Here is a 23309-nt window from a genome sequence, read left to right as displayed (position 1 = left end):
AACATTATTGTTTACAATATTAAGTATAACATTTATTTTTCGTTTTGCTTTTTTGCTAATATCGTGTGTAAAATATTGTTGTATGTACTTCAAGTTAAAAATAAATATTTATTTTTCTTTTCAAAATTATTTAACAACATCAATAAAAAAGAAATGTTATTCAATTAACAGTTACATAGAAATATTTAAATATTTATTGTTTCTGCTTAGCTATTATTATTATTGTTGTTGTGTGGTTTTTAAGCTTGATTATTGATATATTATCACAAAAATATCAGTAAAAAATAGTTGTTTTTCGCATTAAAAAGGAAACATTTCAAATCAAACAAACTGAATAATATAAATGTGTTTGTTGTTATTGATACTTTTATATAATAATTAAATAATACATTAGTTTTTTTAGAAAGCAGATCAAAGTAGTTAATGATTATGAAAGTAAAAAAAAGAGAATCAAATATAAATAATAAAAAATATTGTATTTTGAATACACTTGTGCGCGCATTTACCGTTTCATTCTATGAAATATTACGATGAGATTCGATTGCTTCAAGCAGTTTTTCGCGGCGTTTTTTCAGGGGCATCATTATAAGCTTATGCTGTTGTTCGCTGGAATTAAACAGACCCAATACTTTCTTTCCCTCCTTCTTTAAGAGAATTTCTATTCCACGATCAGTACTGCTAACTCGTTCCATTTCTGACCACAAATATGTCCATTGTACCTAAAATATATGAAAAATTAAGAATAAATATGTAGGCGTGTATATGAAATTGTTAATGCTTTTCTTACACTCCATGATCCAAACATATCATTGCGCGTTACATAGATAATACGATGATTCGAAACTACAACATATTCCTGTTTTGTTATAATTTCCTCACAATGAACAAAGTTATCAGTACTTGCATATTTGCCTTTATCAATTTCTCTATAATATGTAAGGGAAAGAAGTTCAGTAGTACATAGACTTTCCAGTTTTATTTATTTATATGATACATACTTAAGCAGTTGGTTGCCTTTAGCTTCGTCCAAACAATATTCTCTCAATATCTTATCTTCGTGTATGAAGCGTGGAGGTCTTAGGCGTCTTGTCTCACTTTGTAATTCAGTGGCACGTTTTACGGAATCAAAGGTACCATGGGCAAAGTCAACAATGCCTGCAGTAGGCCTTGTTACCAAGCCTATTGTTCCTTTGCCGAGGCCTTTGAAAAAGCCTTCAACACCTTCTTCTTTGGCTCCAGAAATAGGCTTTGTTACACAGCCAGTAACACCGTCCACAAAGCCCTATAACAAATAACAACAATTACACGAGTTTATTTTTAAGATTTCTCTTCGTTTTAACTTACCATTACTAAGCCTTTGCCACTACGTGCCATTCCTTCCTGGAAAGTTTTCGGTTTAGCATTCATATTTTGTCGACGCTTCTTTTGATATTCTTCATCAAATGTAAGAACAGCTAATCCTTTGCCCATAGCTCCGGTTATTCTTAAGAATAATAAAATAACAATTAAAATGGCGGTTTGTCCTTCATTTTGTTTTAAATATTACTTACTTAGATACTGCTCCCGCAGCTCCACCAACAGTGTGACCAACTAATGATTTCACACCTAAAACCAAACCTTCAGCAAATTCGCCAGGTCCCTGTATAGCTCCCTATATAGTAAAACATTAATTAGTAGTGTTTTTAATTTCCAAACATTTTTTACTTACTTGGAAAGGTTCGTAAAACAAATCCTCAACGCCTTTTTTAATGCCAATTACCAGGCCATAGGGATTGCCCAATACATCTAAGCCCAATACTAGAACATAAATCTGTTTCAATGCTTGCCCGGTATAATGCGAGGTGATTTCAGAAATCAATTGTTCTTGAGTAAAGAAACGATACTCTCTTTCGAAGAAGGCCAAACGAATAACGACATCATTAACATCAGTTAGTGTAACACCAACGCCTTGAACTAACTTCGAAAGGATGCCAGGAAGAACTGAAGTATCAACACCTGCCATAGAGAAACTTACATGAACTTTCATTGGACCCAGATGTAAATTGTCATAGAAATTCTTTTGTTGTTGCTGGGATTGTATCTGTACTAAATCGGACAGAGGCCGTACAATGGTATCAACATCATCCTTGAAGAGTTTAGCCTCTCGTTCATCGTCCACAGTATTGGTGAAAAGTTCAGCTATGGCCATTAGGAACACGAGATCCACTTTGAAATGGAATTCCTGCATTAGCATTTTGGCATATTTGTATTGTTTTACATTCGAATGAGGCACAACTCTCTCAACAATACTGACTTCAATGATGGGTTTGAAGTGTATTGTTTTAGCCAAGGTTTTCGGAGGAGGTATAGGAGCCAGGACAACGGGGAATATGCAGTCAGTAAGTTGATTGTCCAGCTGGATGCGATTGATTTTAGCATGAATTTGCGATTGGAAGGGCGATGAATTTAGAGCAATCCATACACCAGGTTGGAAATAACGTTTTATATCACGCGTTACATTGTTCTTAACCATTTTCAAACTGTCGAAATTAATCTAAAATTAAACAATTAATTATAATTAAGTTATAATAAAAACGGAATATGAAACATACCTGATGTTTTCCCTCCAACATATAACATTTATCTGTAACACCATGTACACCTTTATCTACTAAATACTCCTGATAAAGGGCTTCCATCAAAGCAGTATCGTGCAAGCTTAATTGCTTAAAGCGTTTTTTATTCTCCTTTTTATATTCCCAAATAACGCCTGTAAAAGTAATATTCCAGTTTTAAATTAATATTAATATAATTATATAAAAGATAAATAGACTTACCAGAGCTTGTTATACCCAAATATAAGATATCAACACCAGTCTCATTGTTAATTAGTGATAAACCAATGCCATGAATTTTTACTTCAATCGATTGCGTTATACTCTGCAGTGCAGTTGAGGTTTCGGACTTGGTAACTATTTCCTCACATTCAGTAAATAGTATCACTCTCTGTAAACCGTCCAAAAAGGACACCCAATACACTTTTGTATTATCCTCCAAACTGTAATAATAATTGCAAATAAAAAAATATATATGGAAGCCTTTTTCAAGTCGATATTTATATGCATGCGTTTACTACTTACGTTACATTACCAATGCCATCTCGTCTCAAATCACTTTCTAGGCCATTTTCGCCAAACACCAAGACTCTGTCTCCTGCTGGATTGGACCAAGTGTATAGCACTTGTTGACGCTGTTGCAAGACCATTTTGTTTCCGACTCCCTTTTCATGGTAATAAATGGGTTTTCTGGTGTGGTTAATAAGCAGACCAGGAGCATCGCCTGGATTATATTCAGTAAATGTTATATAGATGCCGCCTTCCGTGGTTTGTACATCTACATTTATACCACCATTCTAGAAAGCATCAAAAAATCGTATTAATAACAGCATTTAACAAAAATTAACCGATTTTACCTTATTAGTATTTAGTTGTAATAAATTACAAATGGGCTCTGAATATTTAAAGGGTACAGTACGTTGGCCATCTACTCTAGCCACCATCATATGATCAGAATCATTTTTGGGCCACAACGGGAAACAGCCATTAGGCAATAACTGGTTAAATTAATAATAAAAGTCATATTAATATTTGATTCCTTTAACTTAACTAAATTAACTAAAAATTACCTTTGTCCAAGGATCGCCAGGTCGTGAACTCTCTTGAATTTCAATAACGTAACTACATTTGTTGGTTATGGTGTAATAAGGAATAAACGTAATTTGTTTCGTTAACGAGTTTTGCGTTAAATGATTATGGACACCGATCTTTACGAATAATACAAAAATATAAAGGCATTTTTAAAATATCATCAAAATAAATTAAAATTCAATAAATGTACAGATCGTACCTGATAAGTTTTATCATTGGCTTTACAGCCAACTGAGCCAGTTGAACCAGCCACATCTAAAGGTATTTTATTACTCCATTCACCATTTTCAACTCTAATTGAACAACTCTTCTTATCAAACAGATACTTGTCTCGCAATGAAAACAGTATAGGACCATTATATTCGGGTGGATGGTACAATACTTCTACAGTTTCGCTATCGGTTTTATAGCTTAGCATCTCTCCAGTCTTATTGATTAACCAGAAAGGTGAGAAGAGTGTTATAAGTAAACTTCCATTACGATCTTCAAACCTATTAAAAGTTAGTGTTTATAGTAAGTATAGTTTGTATTAGTTAGAAAATCTGCACCAACTTACTTTACACACAAATCCATGCTCATTTTAGCATCCGAATCATAAGAGTTAAATTTCCAATTGGTAACATCAGGATGATTTTCCGAGATTTCAGTAGTACATGACCAATCACGCTCCAAATATTGAATCATCTAAAATTTTTAGATACAAGTTATAATAATGCGTGTAAATTAGAAAATGTGTTTATATTATAACTTACCCTTATGACTAAATAGCTTTTAGAGTCTTTGCTACGCCCTGCCAATTTGACTGTGGGCAAATGTAAAACACTGCCGGCTTCAATGTCCTTCTCGCCATAATCTAATAAGTCTTCTTTTACGAATGAATGATCACTTTGGTGTAGAGGTTTCTTACTATCAGTATCAGTTTCGGGAGTAGAGGTAAATGATTCCTCTGTTTGAACTGCCAAATTAGATACTGTTTCACGCACTGAACACCCGGCTACCGAGACTGTTATATTGATAGGCAACGCATTACGCAGATACACTGGTGGTCTTAAATGCAAAGTATAGTAAGCACTTAATAATTTAAATTTATTTGAGTGTTCATGATAAATTTCGGTCTTTTCGCGGCTAACATTTATGAAGAATGGTTCAAATGTCTCGATGGGATCGCATTGTAGGTGACGCATATAATTCATATCGGTAGGACAGTCATCCCATTTTATGCCCTGAACTGATGTATGATAGTCCTGTTTTAAGTAAAAAAATCTTTATGTTTGTAATTTTTCAATATTAGCTTGGTCTTACCTCAATTGCAAAATGCAAATATTTGCCCTCTGAATAGATGGCATGCAAGGGTACATGATAAACTTTACCAGGTTCAACGGTACCAACGAGTATCATTTCCTTAGTCTTGGCATTCATACGCAAAACTTTAATGGGAGTTGTAAAATGATTTTGTATCTAAACGAGATATATAATATTGAAAAGCTAAACCACAAAAATTAACAGGTCCCACTTACGTTAACGACACTGTGTATATTGATGCTGGTAGTACCATATTCGGAGTTAACTTCAGAAACAATTCCCCAAGGATCTTGATTAGTATCACGGAACAAAGAAAAGTAGCGTTTATCCGACTTGGAAACTGGTAAGACTAGTTGTTTTTGTATGTGTCCCACCTGGAATTTACATTCATTTAAATTGTCCAACACCCACCAATAGCATTACAAAAGACATTCTTACCGAAACATAAATATTATATTCCTCTTCGTCTGGATTTTGAATGGTGGCCAAGTTTTTAGTTTGTAAATACGCCTTACAGCCTGGAGACAAAGTACAACACTTGATCGAATCTGCGGTAACAGTGCAAGATAGATCATTTTTAAAAACTATGGAGCCATTGAGGGTACTAGTTCCATTTGAGTTTGGAATATGACATTCATGTAAAGTAAATATGCCAGAGGCAAAATTCAAGTTGATATCGAACCCTGTGTCGTTTTCAATCACATATGGAGCAATAACATCAGGTTTCATCAGACCATTGGGATCCATAGCCTGCCCGAAGGCTTCACCTAATGTACCAATTAAATCTAAGAATGTTTTGCTAACAGTCATTTCCAAATTTTCTTCCGAATGTATTTTAATTGTTGTAGTTTGATCCACTTTATTTTCTTCAAATTCTGAAGGATTCTTCTCAATTCCAAGATTAAAATTCAACTCCCAAGGCGAAAATATACGCTCACCGTCTCTGGCAATGTGTTCATTTTTCTCGATAACTGGTTCCCATACAGCTAATGACTGGTTGTAGTAGTTCATGGTGAGAGTTAAGGAACCATTTACACTTAAATTACTACTCCAATCGTTCGCAATAGCGTTCAAACAGGTGTCCATAGAAATTAAAGGTGTTGTGTAATAACCAATACCCGCTTCCAAAACCAGCATTATACTTGGTATTTCTATGACACAACGTTCCGTCTTGACACTGCCACAGGTACTAGCCGCTTGCTGGGCATCCAAAGACATTAAAGCGTCTTCAGCAGGTTCTATAGGAAAAGGAACATTTAACATTTCAGAAATTCGCTATTTTTTTTTTAATAAAGGAAATCTTTTAAATTACCTGCTTTAAGGAACCAATAATCTTGTTCATTATATTTCTTTGGTGTCCAAATATCGTTGTAATTCTTAGCTTCCAACATCTTAGTCTCATCCGTTTCAGCAGTATTTATAGTCTGCATAGCTTTGTTGAATAATTCCAGGGTGGCTGGAGAAATATTTATAATAATTTCACTAGTTTTTAAACTTATGTGCATTCCATCTTCTTCGGGCGTAGAACCATGTAGATTTATAACACATGGATGTAAAATGTAATGTCTTGTAGCTTCTCGTCTTTCAGGCATGAATGAACACATGTACATTTTCAAACCATCAATGTTTCCATTAATAAGTTGTTTTTCGCCTATAGCTCGATATATAAGTTTTGCTTGCATCTACATCGAATTGAACAGAAGATTGTATTATAAATAATGGTTACACCCGTTTATGTTTACTTACATTAAATATAATAGAACTGGTATTCATATCTTTAAGTGTCTCAACTAGTATAATATCAGGTTCATCGATAACCAATGTTAAATTCATTTTATTAACAGCTTCGTTAGATTCTTTAGCTTCACGCGCCACGGCTATAAAAAATAGGTGAAATACAGAAAATTAGCAGATTTTAAATAAAACTGTAAACTTACTGGCTACGGTAGCGAGACTTTTCAGTTGTGTAGACTGTTGTTGGGTAGATGGTATGACTTCTGCAGGTTTCTCCTTTTCAATTTCTATGTACTCTTCTACATCAGGTGTTTTAAAGAACTCGGACAATTTTAAAAGAAAATCGACACACAATATAAGATCAAAACTGGAAATTCGCACATTGGCCACGGTGTCATTTTGTTTAAGGACCGCTGTAATGTCCAACATATACTGCGAGTCCTTGACACTTTTTTCACCTGCCTCGTAGGCCATATCTGAGGTTTGAGCCTGTTTTTCTAATTCTGATCCAAACCAGTCTTTTCGACAAAGATATTTGGTAATTTCACTCGTGTTGCTTGGTCGTGTATCGTCCAATTGCATATTGCAAAGAACAATGTTTGTTGTCAATGTCTCATCCATAAGTTTGGTGCCTTTCAATGATATAACATACAGACCAAAGCGAGCTAAACCTTCATTGACGCCCGTCATTAGATTAAGTACAACACCGTCCAACTGTATATTGAATTTAAACTGTTCACTAATCTTCTCCTGATGCGAGACCTTAGCACGTATTTTCTCTAAGAATTGGTCGCCTGCCTTTTTAGCTGGACTATCTATGGGTGTTTTTGGTGGAGATATGCGAGGTTTTTGTGGGGGTTCTGTCATAACAGTGGGAAATTCGTTTACACCTTCCCTCATGTTGCGGTTCAATATCGACATTATCAAAGCATAGTCATCCATAAAGAGATTAAGATCAATACAGCGTAATCTGCCCGATATATCCATTTCTGGGAGATTTTTATACCACGAAAAAGATAAGTTGCGTTTTACTACAAGTGTGAAACTAGTAGGATCTAAAATGTTGACTTTCGATTTAAAACCGAAGTTCGAATCCACAACATCTAATGACTCTGAATCGAGTGATTGGCTTTGGTAAAGGTGTGATTCCTCTAAAATATTAACTCGAGCCAATCTCATGTCTTTAAGTATCAATTTAATTTCGTCCATAACAGCAGGACCTTTGTCACTATTTGCTGCGGATATGTCCGTGATGACGTTACTCATTGTAAGTTGACCTAAATCCAAAGCAACGGCTTCAAGACTCTTCGAGTCTATAGGCACTATAATAACAGGAGCTTTGATCTAAAATATAAAATTAAGAGGTTTACAAAAACACATAGCAATATAGTTTAGAAAATAAACAACCTTAACATTCAATTTCATGCGGGTGGCCTTCTCATATACGGCAACTGCGTTTTGTTTGGCAGCATCTGCTGCCATGGCTCCTGCATTGGCTATAGCTTGTTGAGCCGCTTGGAAATTATTCATAAAATTTAATACCGAATTGACAAACCAATTCACAAAAACAATCTTCATACAACCAATTTCGACATTGATTTTCATGTCATCGGAATTGTAATTTCGCGTTTCGTCCAAATTGTACAAGACAACATCACATTTGAGAGCATCCTTGCCAACAATAGACAAGATGTTGGAGTGAATATTAAGTGGATTCATGTCGTTTATTAAAATGTCTTTTAGACCAATTTGAACTTCGGTATAAGAAGTTTTCAAAACTACGCCAGCATATAAATGGTTAACTTTCAATGATGCTATAGAACGTTTTTTGCATGTTAATTCTAAGCCAACTTGGTCTAAATTGGCTTCAATTTTCATTTTTATGCTCTCAACAACATTCTGAGCCGTTTTGCGACTTCTGCGTGCCATTGTTTGGGTAGGTGAGGCAGTAGTAGTAGAGACCGAAGTCTTTCGTTCAAGAGTTATTTCAGCCTCTTCAGCAATGCGTGCCAAGCGGTCTACAAAACCATCAGCAGCGCCCGCCGATGCTATACGATCTTTGTGCGGATCAATTTCGACAGGTTTTGAAGAAGCAGTTATCTTTTCAACTTTACGCTGTAATTGGTTAGCTATTTCCATAATATGCAAAAGGTTTTCCTGGTGCAATATTACGTTTAAGGTGGCAAAGTTGATGCGTGCCAATTGTTCAATGGATTTGTATTTAGTAATGAAATCTGGGGTCGATTTATCTACTGCTGTGAAAGTAACATTAAGTAGAGATTTTCCAGCTGTAGTAAAGCCTGGAGTTTCGATGACAACAAGTTCCTCTTCCTTTTTGGCTCGAGTTTCATAAGATGTAAGACTTATTGCTCCAAGTCTAGTGAAAGTGATACAAAAAAATTATTTGATGATTGTCAATTTCAAAGAGTAAGTTGCAAATTTAAAGTAAAATATAGTATAATAAAGTATAAATAAGTATATCAAGTTTTTGATTGACCAACTATAAAAAATCATGTTTAAACATGCTCACATACTTTGCTTGCGCCACCATTTCAAATGTTCTCTGGGCCATGTAAACTTCCAATTGCAAAACCTGGAAGGCTAATAGTTTTTGAGAATCCTGATGTGTTAGGCTTACAGAGCTTCGAGTGTCTAAAAATTCGGACTCTTCCGAGTGCTGCGAAGGAGTGTTGAAATCTGCTGAGTCATCGCTTAAAGGAGAATCAACATCGAATGAAGTCCTCACTAAGGCAATGCTGAATTCCTTCAAAGCGAAATGTACTTCAAGACTAGTGTACTGCACAACTTCAGGAGTTAATGAGGTAGCTGCAGTTGCTGATAAGGTTTTACGACGTTCATCCTGATTTAAAAATTGCGGTATTGAACGCATAAGTGTCGATTGACTTGCACTCTTTAAAAGATTTGTTTTTGGTTGCTCGGCTGGCTTTTCCTTTTCAGGTAGAGGTATGCTCATGGCCACTCTTAAGGCTTCAAAAACTCTATCCTCTGTTAAATTTAGGTTAATTGATGGAAGAAGAATATTTATTTTTGTCTTTGGCAAACGGGGATCATCATCAACTACACATAATTCGGCATCAACCAGAACCGATGTTGGTCGCAACAAATGCATGTCCGAGATAATTAATTTTCTCATACACAATTCCCAATCGTCTTCTGGTTTAGAAACCATTATCTAAAATAAAGCAACAAAAAAAAAATAGTTTTGTGTACTTTCCGCAGTAAATGCTAAACCTAACCTGTATGTTTTCAATGGAGACATTATAGCGATCATAAGCCTTTTCCATAATCATCTGCAGTATTTCGTCCTGATCTTTACCTCCCTGGTGCATGGTTACAACGTCTTTTGATTTGTTTCGGTGTGGAGCGGATGATATTTTAAATTCACCCAATCCTATAACTACCAATGATTGTTCACCAGGTCTATATTTGCCTCCTTGCGGCAATATTAAAATGTTTGGCATTAATGTTATATCGACCTCAACAATAGCATGACTTTCAATCATATATTGCATTCCAGTGGCAGAACGTTCTTTAAAATCAGATATTTTCAGAGTAGCAGCACCTTCCAACTCGGAAAGGTTTACTTGTTGCTGTGGTACAAAGACGCCCATTAGTTTCAAAATTGTTTCCGCATCGTAAACAATTTCTAAAGGACGCGCTGTTACTTTAATGCGCTGATCACATTGTTTATCTAGAGGATTCGTTTCGAAGAATATATCTAGGAGATTGTTTTCATCTGATATTTTCGATTTAATAATTGTTGGCGCAATGCCTTCTTGCTCCAAACCTGTCAAAGCTAATTCTTTCATACCCACACAGACACTGAAAAAGAAAGAAAATATTTAATAAATATTATTATACACCTGGGAATTTTATTTATTACTTAATAGCACTTGCAGCCGGCCGCTGCTTAACCGTACAAGTCGTCATATTAAGCTTGATCAACATTAAGGTTTGCAAAGAATGCCAATCCACTGAGCCACGACCATAGGTTTTGCATAATTCCGAATCATCGTAGAGACCAATTTCTAAAGCTTTTAGTGTGAATTTCATATGAATGGCTTCATAGTGCTCCGGCAACTCCAAAGGTGCCATGTTATCCTCATAACCAATGGCTTTATGTAGTTTACGCTTCTCTTCAGGTGTCATGGCTGCTTGAATGCTTAGTTCTAAATCGGAACGTTCATCTTCATTCTTTTTGCCCCGACCGAACCAGCCACCAAACCAAGACGATTTTGCAATTGCTTCCTTTTTCAATTCTTCTCCTTGACGCAGTCGATCAACTTCAAGCTGGACGCGCTTGCGTATGAGAATCAAATTGAAAAGATCTAATTTTTGTTCAGCTATTGTGCAGGTGGCTTCCACAGTTGCCGATGGTTTTTTACTAGCACAGCGTTCTTTGTGGGCTTCTGCATAAGTTTTACACAATTCTCGATGTTCTTTCATATGTTCCCAAGTCCAAGATCTATTCTTCTTGCGAACTTGTTCTTCCAAGACAGAGTCTATAGCAAATTTCCACCAGATTTTGGCATTACCCTTGTAACCTAAAATTATTTGTATTGTTAAAGTTTTTAGGTAACAAATTGATACAATATCGCTTAATACTCACTCTTGTTATAGGGTCTATATTTACGATATGGCACTGCCAGTTGGAATTGATTCATATCATCCAATAACCCAACGATAAGTTGAAATTGTGTGCTTGTCACACCAATATTAAGTTTTTCCATTTCTAGCGTGAGATCCGTCTTTGGTATAGTGAATGGAGGACTATCTCTGTTAGGGTCGGAATTTAATAATAATTTCGCGACAGAAGATATGGGTCCCAATACTGAAAGATATTGTCATTAATTCACGTATATATTTAAAGTCTTATGTTTTATCTGCTACTTACAAAAGGAATATTGTGATGGAGTCTTCGTTTTGCTTGCGATATTACTTCTAAATAGCTCCTTAATTTCATTCTCCGATCTTGTGGCGTACGTATCAGCATTACAGTTCATATACACCGACAAACAATCCAAACTAGCCAACTTGAAAACATGACGTATAACACCGTCAACGAAGCATTTTTGCCAATTTGCGTCCGTAGTAAAGATTTCGAAATTGTTCAGGGTTATACCGAAAGCAAAGGGTCTTCCTATTTTCGAATTATCCTCATATCTGATATGAACATTGGCGATTTTCACCTGAATATTGTTAATTGTACGAGCAACTAATTTTTCAACATATGAGGGATCTGCTTTATTTTCATCTATATTTCAATGATAAAAATATATGTAACTTATTTAAATGATATTCATAGGATGCAAAGTTTTAACATACCTTTCTCTAATTCCTTCTGGAATGCTTCATCAATGGCTTTTAAAGCAATCTGTTTTTGTTCCAATTCAAGTTTTTGCTCTTTCTCTGCATCATAAGGTACACTCTGCTTAGGTGATACCAGCAGGAATAAATCTTCGATCTGTGCCACAACGGGTTGACTGTATATTGACTTCCATGGTATTTGTAAAACGAATTTTCCCAAATGTCCATATACTAATTGCACTGGAAGATCTAGATCATCCAACGCATTTTCTCGTATTCTCAAGTTGTTTAGAACAATATCACCTAATATTAATAATAAAATACAAGATTTATTTATATATAAACTAGCATACCCTGGGTGCTTCGCTACCCTAACCAAAATTAAATACATACAAAATTTTCTTTACTTTTATAGAAAATTAAAATTGATTTAAAAATTTTTTAATTTTTCAGTTTTTTACGTTCAATATCACATGAATAAATTCGCATTCAGGTAGAAGCTTGTTTTTTAGTTTCATTCGTTTAGCTTCCACATTGTAAAAAATTTCGAAATTACTATTTGAAAAAAGTACTCTAAAATACCTCTTATTTAACAAAAAATTGTATGTTTCTGTGTTCAATATTATAGACAATTCAAAAAATATAATTTGATGAATAAAAAAGTACCAAAAGTCCCTTTCAGTAGATTCTCATTCACTAAGGTCCCTATATTTTAAATTTTATATTTCTATGTTCAATATCGTAAAAATCAAAAAGTACCATCGGAAAAACGAAAAAGTACAAAAGTCCCTCTCAATAAATTTTCATTTAATAAGAATGTGTTCCGGTTAACCATTATAGAGAAACCAAAGGGTACCATTTGAAGAATGGAAAAGTACCAAAGAGTACCCACTTACAGAATATTATTCAGTCAAGACCATGTTCCCGGTTGAATATTTTAGAAAATTCAAAAAGTACCATTTATGAGATAAAAAAAGTTATCTCTTAAAGAATTTTATTCAATGAGGACCGTGTATGTTTAATAATCATGTGTTTTGGATTCATATTATAAATCATCATTTGAAGAAAGAAAAAGTACCAAAAGTGGAATAAATTCTACCTTAGTGGAAAGTTCTAATAAAAATAGTACAATTTTCCCCTTTTCGCTTAGAAATATACTTATTTGAGAATTAAGTTCCGCGTTTAAATATAATATATATATATCACAGATAAAACTCAAATGATTCAAATCTGCATTCTTTTGTTCCATTGTGCTTTCAAAAAGGTACCAAACAATTTACTTGAATTTGGTCCTATATAGGGCTTAGTACTCGAATTCCAAAATAATATACCAATAGCTTATTTTATGTGAGTAAATAAACTACTTTTTAAAATTTTATACAAATTGGCTCAATGAGTTTGAATAAAATTAAATTTCCCGTTTTTTCCCTTTTTGGTATTTGGACTGAATTTTAAAAAAGTACGAAACAGGTGTCTCATAATTTTCGGAGGTGTATCCAAAATATTTATAAAATTTTTATTATGTTAATTAGTAAATAGTTATAAAGGGCCAAAAAAGGTACCAAAATCACGTTTGTTACACATTTTCACTCTTAAAAGTACGAATTTCAAAAAAGTACCAGACACCCATCTGCTTATTTTAAGAGTAGATACAGGTGCATTTAAAATTTTTCTTGTATCACTAATATTAGGTAAAATAATTAAGAAAATCTGCTTTACCCATTTTTTCCCTTTTTTACCCCTAAATGTACAAATTTCCAAATGGATCTACATAACCAAAAACACATCTACTGTCAAAATTTCATGATTCTAGGTTCAGCCGTTTGGGCTGTGCGATGATGAATCAGTCAGTCAGTAACGCCACTCTTTTATATATATAGATTGTAAAGTGTAGTTCAGGCATTGAAAATTTAAATTTTGAAATAGTACTAACTTATAACAAAAAGAGGACTTTTTATGTTTTAAAGTACTAAACTATTTTTCCACTAGACTAGATTAATGACTAGACTATTGACTACTCTACTCTAGATAATCTAGACTATAGTCTAAACTATAGACTGGACTTTAGACTAAACAGACTACAAACCAGAATATAGACTAGACTAGACTATAGACTAGACTATAGACTAGACTATAGACTAGACTAGACTATAGACTAGACTATAGACTAGACTATAGACTAGACTATAGACTAGACTATAGACTAGACTATAGACTAGACTATAGACTAGACTATAGACTAGACTATAGACTAGACTATAGACTAGACTATAGACTAGACTATAGACTAGACTATAGACTAGACTATAGACTAGACTATAGACTAGACTATAGACTAGACTATAGACTAGACTATAGACTAGACTATAGACTAGACTATAGACTAGACTATAGACTAGACTATAGACTAGACTATAGACTAGACTATAGACTAGACTATAGACTAGACTATAGACTAGACTATAGACTAGACTATAGACTAGATTATAGACTAGATTATAGACTAGACTATAGACTAGACTATAGACTAGACTATAGACTAGACTATAGACTAGACTATAGACTAGATTATAGACTAGACTATAGACTAGACTATAGACTAGACTATAGACTAGACTATAGACTAGACTATAGACTAGACTATAGACTAGACTATAGACCAGACTATAGACTAGACTATAGACTAGACTATAGACCAGACTATAGACTAGACTATAGACTAGACTATAGACTAGACTATAGACTAGACTATAGACTAGACTATAGACTAGACTATAGACTAGACTATAGACTAGACTATAGACTAGACTATAGACTAGACTATAGACTAGACTATAGACTAGACTATAGACTAGACTATAGACTAGATTATAGACTAGATTATAGACTAGACTATAGACTAGACTATAGACTAGACTATAGACTAGACAATAGACTAGACTATAGACTAGACTATAGACTAGACTATAGACTAGACTATAGACTAGACTATAGACTAGACTATAGACTAGACTATAGACTAGACTATAGACTAGACTATAGACTAGACTATAGACTAGACTATAGACTAGACTATAGACTAGACTATAGACTAGACTATAGACTAGACTATAGACTAAACTATAGACTAGACTATAGACTAGACTATAGACTAAAATATAGACTAGACTATAGACTAGACTATAGACTAGACTATATACTAGACTATATACTAGACTATAGACTAGACTATAGACTAGATTATAGACAAGACTATAGACTAGAATATAGACTATAGACTAGACTATAGACTAGACTATAGACTAGACTATAGACTAGACTATAGACTAGACTATAGACTAGACTATAGACTAGACTATAGACTAGACTATAGACTAGACTATAGACTAGACTATAGACTAGACTATAGACTAGACTATAGACTAGACTATAGACTAGACTATAGACTAGACTATAGACTAGACTATAGACTAGACTATAGACTAGACTATAGACTAGACTATAGACTAGACTATAGACTAGACTATAGACTAGACTATAGACTAGACTATAGACTAGACTATAGACTAGACTATAGACTAGACTATAGACTAGACTATAGACTAGACTATAGACTAGACTATAGACTAGACTATAGACTAGACTATAGACTAGACTATAGACTAGACTATAGACTAGACTATAGACTAGACTATAGACTAGACTATAGACTAGACTATAGACTAGACTATAGACTAGACTATAGACTAGACTATAGACTAGACTATAGACTACTATAGACTAGACTATAGACTAGACTATAGACTAGACTATAGACTAGACATAGACTAGACTATAGACTAGACTATAGACTAGACTATAGACTAGACTATAGACTAGACTATAGACTAGACTATAGACTATACTATAGACTAACTATAGACTAGACTATAGACTAGACTATAGACTAGACTAGACTAGACTATAGACTAGACTATAGACTAGACTATAGACTAGACTATAGACTAGACTATAGACTAGACTATAGCTAGACTATAGACTAGACTATAGACTAGACTATAGACTAGACTATAGACTAGACTAGACTATATACTATATTATATACTAACCTGTAGACAGAAATATACTATAGAATAGACTAGACTATAGAGCCATACCAAGAAACAAGGTAAAAAGTGATGAACTCAAAATTGATCTGTTCAATTAAAAGCCCTATAGCTTTAGAAATAATAATTGCATAATTTTAATGCCTGTACCCGTGATAGTCGAATAGGCTCAGTTATTTTTTTTATCTGTTGTTCCATTGTATAAACAATATTAATACTCAGCAATACTGGGTTATATGTATCAACTTAAAACGTTATCAGTTAATTTTAAATTACTTGAATAACAATCTGCACTCTAAAATGTATAAGCAAAAAGTTGTGAAATCATATTTCAATTACATTCAGTATAAACGAAATCAAAATAAAAAATAGAGTGAATGCTGTTACTTCTAGAGTTAGTCATCAGTTTTATTTTCGAAACAAAGTTAAGAATTCCAAAATGACACGAAAATAATATACATATGTTTATGCCAGAGATGAAAAATGAAGATATTATTACAGGTGATTCAAATTACAAAATAAACACACATTGGGAAATTTTTAAATAAAACTGGGCTTTACAAAGTTTTAGTAAAAGTAATTTTTATTGTTGAAAAGGCGATATTTTCTATATATTATGGAAAGAATTTTGTACTTCATGCATTTTTTGTAAAGTTATAATTAACATCTGTTTTGATTTACTGAACATTATATTTGACATTTACAATACAAAGTATATCCATTAGTTTTCTGGAAAATATTAGTTTTTTTCGAACAATTTAGATACAAATCTAAGGTTGATTTTGCCAATTTTACTTTTTATGAATATACATATATAGTATGAATTACTGCAGTATTCTTAGAAACCTAATGCATAAAAATCCCCTAACTAAACGAAATATTGAAATAAATATAATTTTTGTGGTTTATACTTTTTATATAAATAAATATAAAAAAGCTAAAGGAAAAGGAATTTAAAAAGTGCTCAAAATTATTATTTTAGTAAACAATTTTACTTTTGTCAAGTTGTAAACTTTTTTAAATCACAATAAACAAATCCCATAGTGCAATTGTGATTTTGCGTTAATTTTGACCGTTTGCATTTTAGATAGCGATTTGTTATTTTTTTCTTCTTTTTTTAATTGTTAAATTGTTAGTGTAATTAATTCATAAAGTGAAATCATAAAAGAACTTTAATATCAAGTTACTATTTATGTAAAATAGAGCATGATGAAACCCATCAAATTATACAAAATATGTACATATGTATGTATGTAGAAATATCGTGTATATATAAATATTAAAAAAAGAGTGTGTATGACCTCATACAACTTTTGGATCGGTATGTGCCCAAAGAGCAATAAGTAGGTGCATGATTAACGAATATAAATATGTACATACATATGTATGTATCTAGGTATACATGGGTTGGGTGCAAAAGAACGTAGACGATGATTTGGAGTAATTAAAAAAAACGTACTGTCAAGTTATGTTTACATACCTATTTTTACAGAGACATAAGAAATAACGAACTATTAAAATAATAGGGACCAGACACTATTAAGAAAATAGTTGTGAACATTGTAATCTTCTTAATGCCACCCTAATATACATTTGTTTTTATTTTTATAAAAAAAAAACAAACAAAACTTGAAATAAAAATGTAACGTTGTACACACTGTCTAAATTGTTCAATGATCACAATTATTTCTTTAAATATTTGTACAATGTGTTCTGTTTAATAATAATGCCATTTTTATTAAATTAATTTTTAATTTTTAGAAAAGTAAAAAGATATATGGGCTATTCCACAGTAATCGTCACCAATAATACTTATATTTCATTAATACATAATAAAAATACCCAAAATAATTTCAGAACAGTAATTATAAAGCTTTTTTAACTTTTCCTATGACTACGATCAATTGAACAATATGTACAACCAAATATAGAAAGCTAATTCAATGAGAAATATTTAATCAATCTAAAGGTGGCTTTAAAATAATATGATCCCAAAAATTATAATAAAATATATTTTTATCTTTTAAACAGCTTTGCTCCAACAGTATGTTTTGCGAAATTTGATAGCAAAATAGTATCTCGTATATATACATACATACATATGTATGTAGGTTACTTCGTTACTTAAAATGTAAAAGGTTTTAATTAAAAACTTATCATAGGGAAATTGTAAGGAATTGTGAGGTCGATTTTAAATGAAACAAAATCTACAATTTCAGGACCTTTATCAAACCTTTGATAAATTGTTATTGTTATTGGTAATAAATAAGAAACACCATAACCTGATTTTTTTAGCAACGTTTAAACAATTACGGGCATCAATTAGTTTTTTCAATTTTAATTGAAAAAATGAGGAAAACTAAAAATTTTGAAACATTTAAAATACCATAAACATTTTTAGCTTCTATTGCGATTTTCTTTTATAAATTGTAGAATCTTATTTAAAGCCACTCATACTTCAGGTGGCGATATGTAAGTGAATTTCTATTGACATAAATGAAAAAGCAATGCGTATATTAAGTGCACACATACTTATTGTTTGAAAAAAAAAAAAAAAATACATATATATTTACTCACCTCCCCAAACACTTATTTTGAGTTGATTACTGTCAAGATTTTCAACATAATTGAAGAGGTATTTGTTAAGATAATGGGCAACAACAGATTCCAAAACCATCTTGAATTTAATTAACCAGAAGAATACCTCGTCAAAGGGCTATAGAACCTGTATAATAAATCAAGGTTTTTTTCTAAAGGCCACGAGGCCACACAATTATTTAACTTTGTTTTTTAATGAAATTCACTATTAAGTTTTATTGATGTTATACTAGCATTTGAAGATTATATTTTCGGTCAAAAATAATTTAAATATTTTTATTGTTTGTTGTTGTTATTGTTTTAGTTTTAATTCCATATTGAAATAAGCACAACGAAAGCTGAAATCCAAATACAAAATGTGAATAATATGCTTAAAAAAACAAAATACAATAAAAATATCTATAAGTTGTTTTTACTGCTGATGACATCACCAAAGTAATTTTTTTCATTTGTTTTACTTTTTCTATTTTATTTTGTTTATTATTTGGTTTATTTATTTTTATAAAAATTTGATGTTTAATTCATCTAACGGTAAATAAATAACTTAACACAGTTATACCGCATATAATTAATTATTAAAATAATATGTACCACTATTATTTTAAGTTTTTAATTTTGCACTAGAATATAAACACAATCGAACACGTCTATCAAGAAAGAAAATTGAAAAATGACTGATGGAAATAGAAGTGAAAAATCTTATCAAAACAATATGAAAAAACAGCTGTGGAACAGGGTTGTCAGTTTTTACTTTGATCCCCAAATTGTATATGGGAAATCGCCAAAATTTTCAATTTTAAAATTGTTCAGAATTTGCAAAAGCAAAAAACTTTGAATTATGATGAAAATCAAAGTTGAAAGGAATAAAAATTTTAGTGACATAAATCGAAACTATGTTGAAATCCGATAATATTCCAGAAAATACACAACATTGTTTATAAGTACAAAACGATGTTTATAGAATAGTCTTAAAATATTTTTTTATATACATATTTGAACTAATTAGAAAAACAAAAAAGCCATGTCGTCAAATATAACTTTTCTTTGCCGAACACGTTTAAAAATCAGTACAATCTGGAAACTCTGCTGTGGAATTGTCATACAACCAGTAATGGTATTTAAATATTATTGCATATTCGCTGGAATTTTCAGATCATACAATATTTTATTTTTGTATGTACTTTTTATTAAAAACTACTACTATCTCAGAAATATTATATTAATATGTTTATGAATATATTAATTCCCTTTTGATAACTTAGTACTACCTAAAAAGTACTTTTAAATTTTCCATCTCTGTAATTCCCATTGGAAATGAAAGTTTTTGACGTTTTCTTAATTACTTCTATTTGTGACGTGGTGTGTGTTTGTTTATAGTGAAAAAGAATACTAAATTGTATTTACTACAAGATTTATTTTCAATTATTTCCACAGTAAAATGAATTGGATTTACTTCTTTCTTATTGCAATTTTATCAGTAACAACAGCCAAAAAATTTAAGGATGACTCGAAGCCGGACTGGGCAAAGAAAGATATAAGGGACTTTAATGATGCCGATTTAGAAAGGTTATTGGATCAATGGGAGGTAAATGTGTTAATATACATACATACGTATAACCCGCATCGACTAATCCTTCAATTTTGCATACATTAGGAAGATGAAGAGCCTTTAGAACCTGACGAGTTACCAGAACATTTGCGTCCACAACCTCAAATAGATCTTTCAAAATTGAATTCTGCTAATCCCGAAGAATTGCTTAAAGCATCTAAAAAAGGGCGTACTCTCATGACATTTGTATCCGTTGATGGAAATGCAACACGAGAAGAATCTGAAACTATAACCAAACTATGGCAAACTAGTCTTTGGAATAACCATATACAAGCCGAGCGATATATGGTTGACGATAATCGGGCAATTTTCATGTTTAAAGATGGTTCTCAAGCGTGGGATGCCAAAGATTACTTAATTCAACAAGAAAGATGCCAAGGAGTGACGATAGAAAATAAGGAATATCCCGGAATTTATAGTAAAAATAAAAAGGATGAATTGTAAAGAAAACGAAATTAAAACAATTGCACATTCATGTTTTTGCATTTATGTATGTATATATGAACAAATAAAGTAAAATTTAAGGAAGTTTTACACGCATTTATTGTAAAAATAGTTTCTAATTGCGGTATTATAATTAACTTTAAACAATTACGTTTATTCAGCCTTTATTGTGAATTATTTAAAAAATCACTTTGTTTTCCCAATTGTGATTGTTGTTGCACTGCCTTATCTTCAGAAAGTCAACGCAAAATCGCTGGAAAAAACGATTTTAAAATGTCAATGCTGCAAAAATACTAGCTGTTGTTATACCCCGTTCACATGATGCACTTATTCGTAATTCACGCTTTCATTCATCATTCAACCCCTAATTACATACTGAATGACATGATTGGCCATATAAAAATTCAGCTGCGAATTACACAAGCTGTATGTAATTCAGTTCGAGTTACGTACGAATTAATGAGTGTCATCTCTAATTTTTATCGTAATCGTAATAAAAAATAAAATCACAAAAAAATGCAAATATAGAAAATATTTTACTTGATTTGTTAAAATAATGTAATAAACGTATTTTTGTATCATACACACACTGACATTCCAAAAAAAAAAAAAAATACAAAATAATGAATAAACTGTCAAAACGAATTACGAATGTGTCGTAGAAACGGGTTAATTAGCTATCGTCATTCAGAGGCCGAATTAAGTAATTCGACTGGTCGTGTGAACTTGGTATTAGGTGATCGAATTTTAGTTACCTCATGTCAAATTACACATTTTGCTTTTCATGATTTTCATTCGGAAAATAGTGAGAAGTAATTTCTGGATTTTCTAATCCCGAAAAATTACGGTATTATGGGATTGGCTATTTCTAAATATACCCATAAAATTGTAAACAAAAACTCTTGAAACAATCTTAAATTTACCATCACTCATTATCGCACGTGTTTCTCCGCAACATATGTTTTTCTAACACTGCGTAGCTATTTTCATTGATAAACATTTTTTGTTGCTGCTGACTATTATTACTATTCCTGTTCTACTACTTGAGGATATTATTTTGCTAAAATGCCTGTACAAGCTAAAATCGGTCCATCAATTTTAAATGCTGATCTGGCTGATTTAGCGGCTGAATCTCAAAAATTACTCGATAATGGAGCAGATTACTTGCATTTAGATGTAATGGATGGCCACTTTGTGCCGAATCTCACCTTTGGACACTCGGTTGTAAAGTGTTTACGTAGTAAAGTCAAAGAAGCCTTTTTTGAGACTCATATGATGGTCTCGAAACCCCAACAGTGGGTTGAACCAATGGCCGATGCTGGTGTCAACCTGTACACATTTCACGTTGAACCCGTTGTAGATGAAGTTGCAGAAATTTGCCGAAAAATCAAAGAATCTGGTATGAAAGTTGGCTTGGCTATCAAACCAGGAACTGGAGTAGAAGTACTACAAAAGTATCTCGATTTGGCTGATGTAGCCCTAGTTATGACAGTTGAACCAGGATTTGGAGGACAATCATTTATGGGCGATATGATGCCAAAAGTTGAATGGCTACGTCAAAACTATCCCGATTTAGATATTGAAGTTGATGGCGGTGTTGGTCCTAATACTATCGATTGTTGTGCTAAGGTAAATAATATAATTTATATACATATGTAAATGTTTTTTTATTAACACTTAATTTACAGGCTGGCGCTAATATGATTGTCTCCGGTACTGCAGTTATCCGGGCTCCCGATCAAAAAGCTGTTATTGGTCTTTTGAAATCCACAGTACAAAGCTATAATAAGTAATTTTTACGTTTGCATTTCTTTTAATTTACGCCGATATTTCCAATTTATTCAATATATATAGAGTTACTAAATGTGGTTTTGCATTTAAAATATGGTAAACTGTTAAGCGTTTTAACCTAGTTGTAATACAAATAATAATAAATATTATTTTTTAATAAAAAACGATATTTTGAGAAAATTGTAATACGGTGATAGACGATCGTTTGTACGCAACATGTTTTTTTAACTTTTGAAAGGAAGTAGTTTGATAGCATTATACAACAATAGAAAGGCATGTAAAATTGAGAACGTACTTTTCTACTGATTATGGTTTGATACTATCTTCGTTAAAAATAACAATATAAAAGTGTAGTATTTTTAGAACTATTAGCAATTCTAGAGAAAACAATTCAAATTCTTCTAAGACATTCGTTTGTACGCATTTTACAAAATTTTTAAATAATATAACATTGAATAATAATTGAATAGTCTATTTATTTTATAATCAATCTAAATACCTATTATATTAGCAACAGCAACTTCAAACATGTATCACAAATGAAGTATGATGTTCATCAATATACCTTTACCAAATAAAATAATTTTCGTAAATACTGCGTTTTTGAATAAAATAAGTTTAATCCGTGATCACTTCAATAATAATGGTTGCAAAACTTAAATCCCTTATAACTTCGTAAATAATGCGTTTTTGAAGAAAATAAGCTTTATC

General features: G+C 32.2%; 3 protein-coding genes across 6 annotated transcripts; 2 read left to right on the top strand and 1 right to left on the bottom strand.

The window, feature by feature from the left end:
- Positions 1-4: 4 nt before the first annotated feature.
- LOC119615811 (vacuolar protein sorting-associated protein 13) lies at positions 5-19430 on the bottom strand. Of its 3 annotated transcripts, none has more exons than XM_037971807.1 (29): positions 19213-19430; positions 18734-19092; positions 12069-12353; positions 11638-11997; positions 11353-11574; positions 10627-11287; positions 9980-10565; positions 9257-9915; positions 8130-9099; positions 6926-8066; positions 6735-6865; positions 6301-6670; positions 5427-6226; positions 5204-5362; positions 4989-5144; positions 4439-4930; positions 4243-4370; positions 3886-4177; positions 3665-3802; positions 3452-3592; positions 3120-3391; positions 2817-3037; positions 2592-2749; positions 1709-2533; positions 1551-1651; positions 1345-1483; positions 999-1282; positions 788-926; positions 5-719 (listed from the first exon to the last, which is right to left on the bottom strand). In XM_037971807.1, exons 2-29 carry the CDS (start codon positions 18831-18833, stop codon positions 516-518), a joined length of 10134 nt encoding a protein of 3377 aa, XP_037827735.1. In that variant the 5' UTR covers positions 18834-19092; positions 19213-19430; the 3' UTR covers positions 5-515. The 3 variants fall into 3 exon arrangements, with proteins under 3 accessions (XP_037827735.1, XP_037827727.1, XP_037827742.1); XM_037971799.1 differs by having other exon boundaries at positions 19346-19424; XM_037971814.1 differs by lacking the exon at positions 19213-19430 and having other exon boundaries at positions 5-364; positions 507-719; positions 18734-18833.
- A 632-nt stretch (positions 19431-20062) lies between these two features.
- On the top strand, positions 20063-20891 carry LOC119615905 (LDLR chaperone boca). Of its 2 annotated transcripts, XM_037971904.1 has the most exons (3): positions 20063-20113; positions 20189-20339; positions 20409-20891. In XM_037971904.1, the coding sequence occupies exons 2-3, from the start codon at positions 20193-20195 to the stop codon at positions 20805-20807; spliced, it is 546 nt and encodes a 181-aa protein (XP_037827832.1). In that variant the 5' UTR covers positions 20063-20113; positions 20189-20192; the 3' UTR covers positions 20808-20891. The 2 variants fall into 2 exon arrangements, with proteins under 2 accessions (XP_037827832.1, XP_037827831.1); XM_037971903.1 differs by having other exon boundaries at positions 20102-20339.
- A 654-nt stretch (positions 20892-21545) lies between these two features.
- LOC119615904 (ribulose-phosphate 3-epimerase) lies at positions 21546-22784 on the top strand. The gene is made up of 2 exons (XM_037971902.1): positions 21546-22436; positions 22496-22784. The coding sequence occupies exons 1-2, from the start codon at positions 21873-21875 to the stop codon at positions 22598-22600; spliced, it is 669 nt and encodes a 222-aa protein (XP_037827830.1). The 5' UTR covers positions 21546-21872; the 3' UTR covers positions 22601-22784.
- Positions 22785-23309: the final 525 nt, after the last annotated feature.

Source organism: Lucilia sericata, unplaced genomic scaffold (assembly GCF_015586225.1).
Source record: "Lucilia sericata isolate MDLA Ls3-8-SP2 unplaced genomic scaffold, ASM1558622v1 Contig000048F_arrow, whole genome shotgun sequence".
NCBI lineage: Eukaryota > Metazoa > Arthropoda > Insecta > Diptera > Calliphoridae > Lucilia > Lucilia sericata.
The sequence above is the reverse complement of the archived record's forward strand: the minus strand, read 5'-3'. Positions and strand labels throughout refer to the sequence as shown.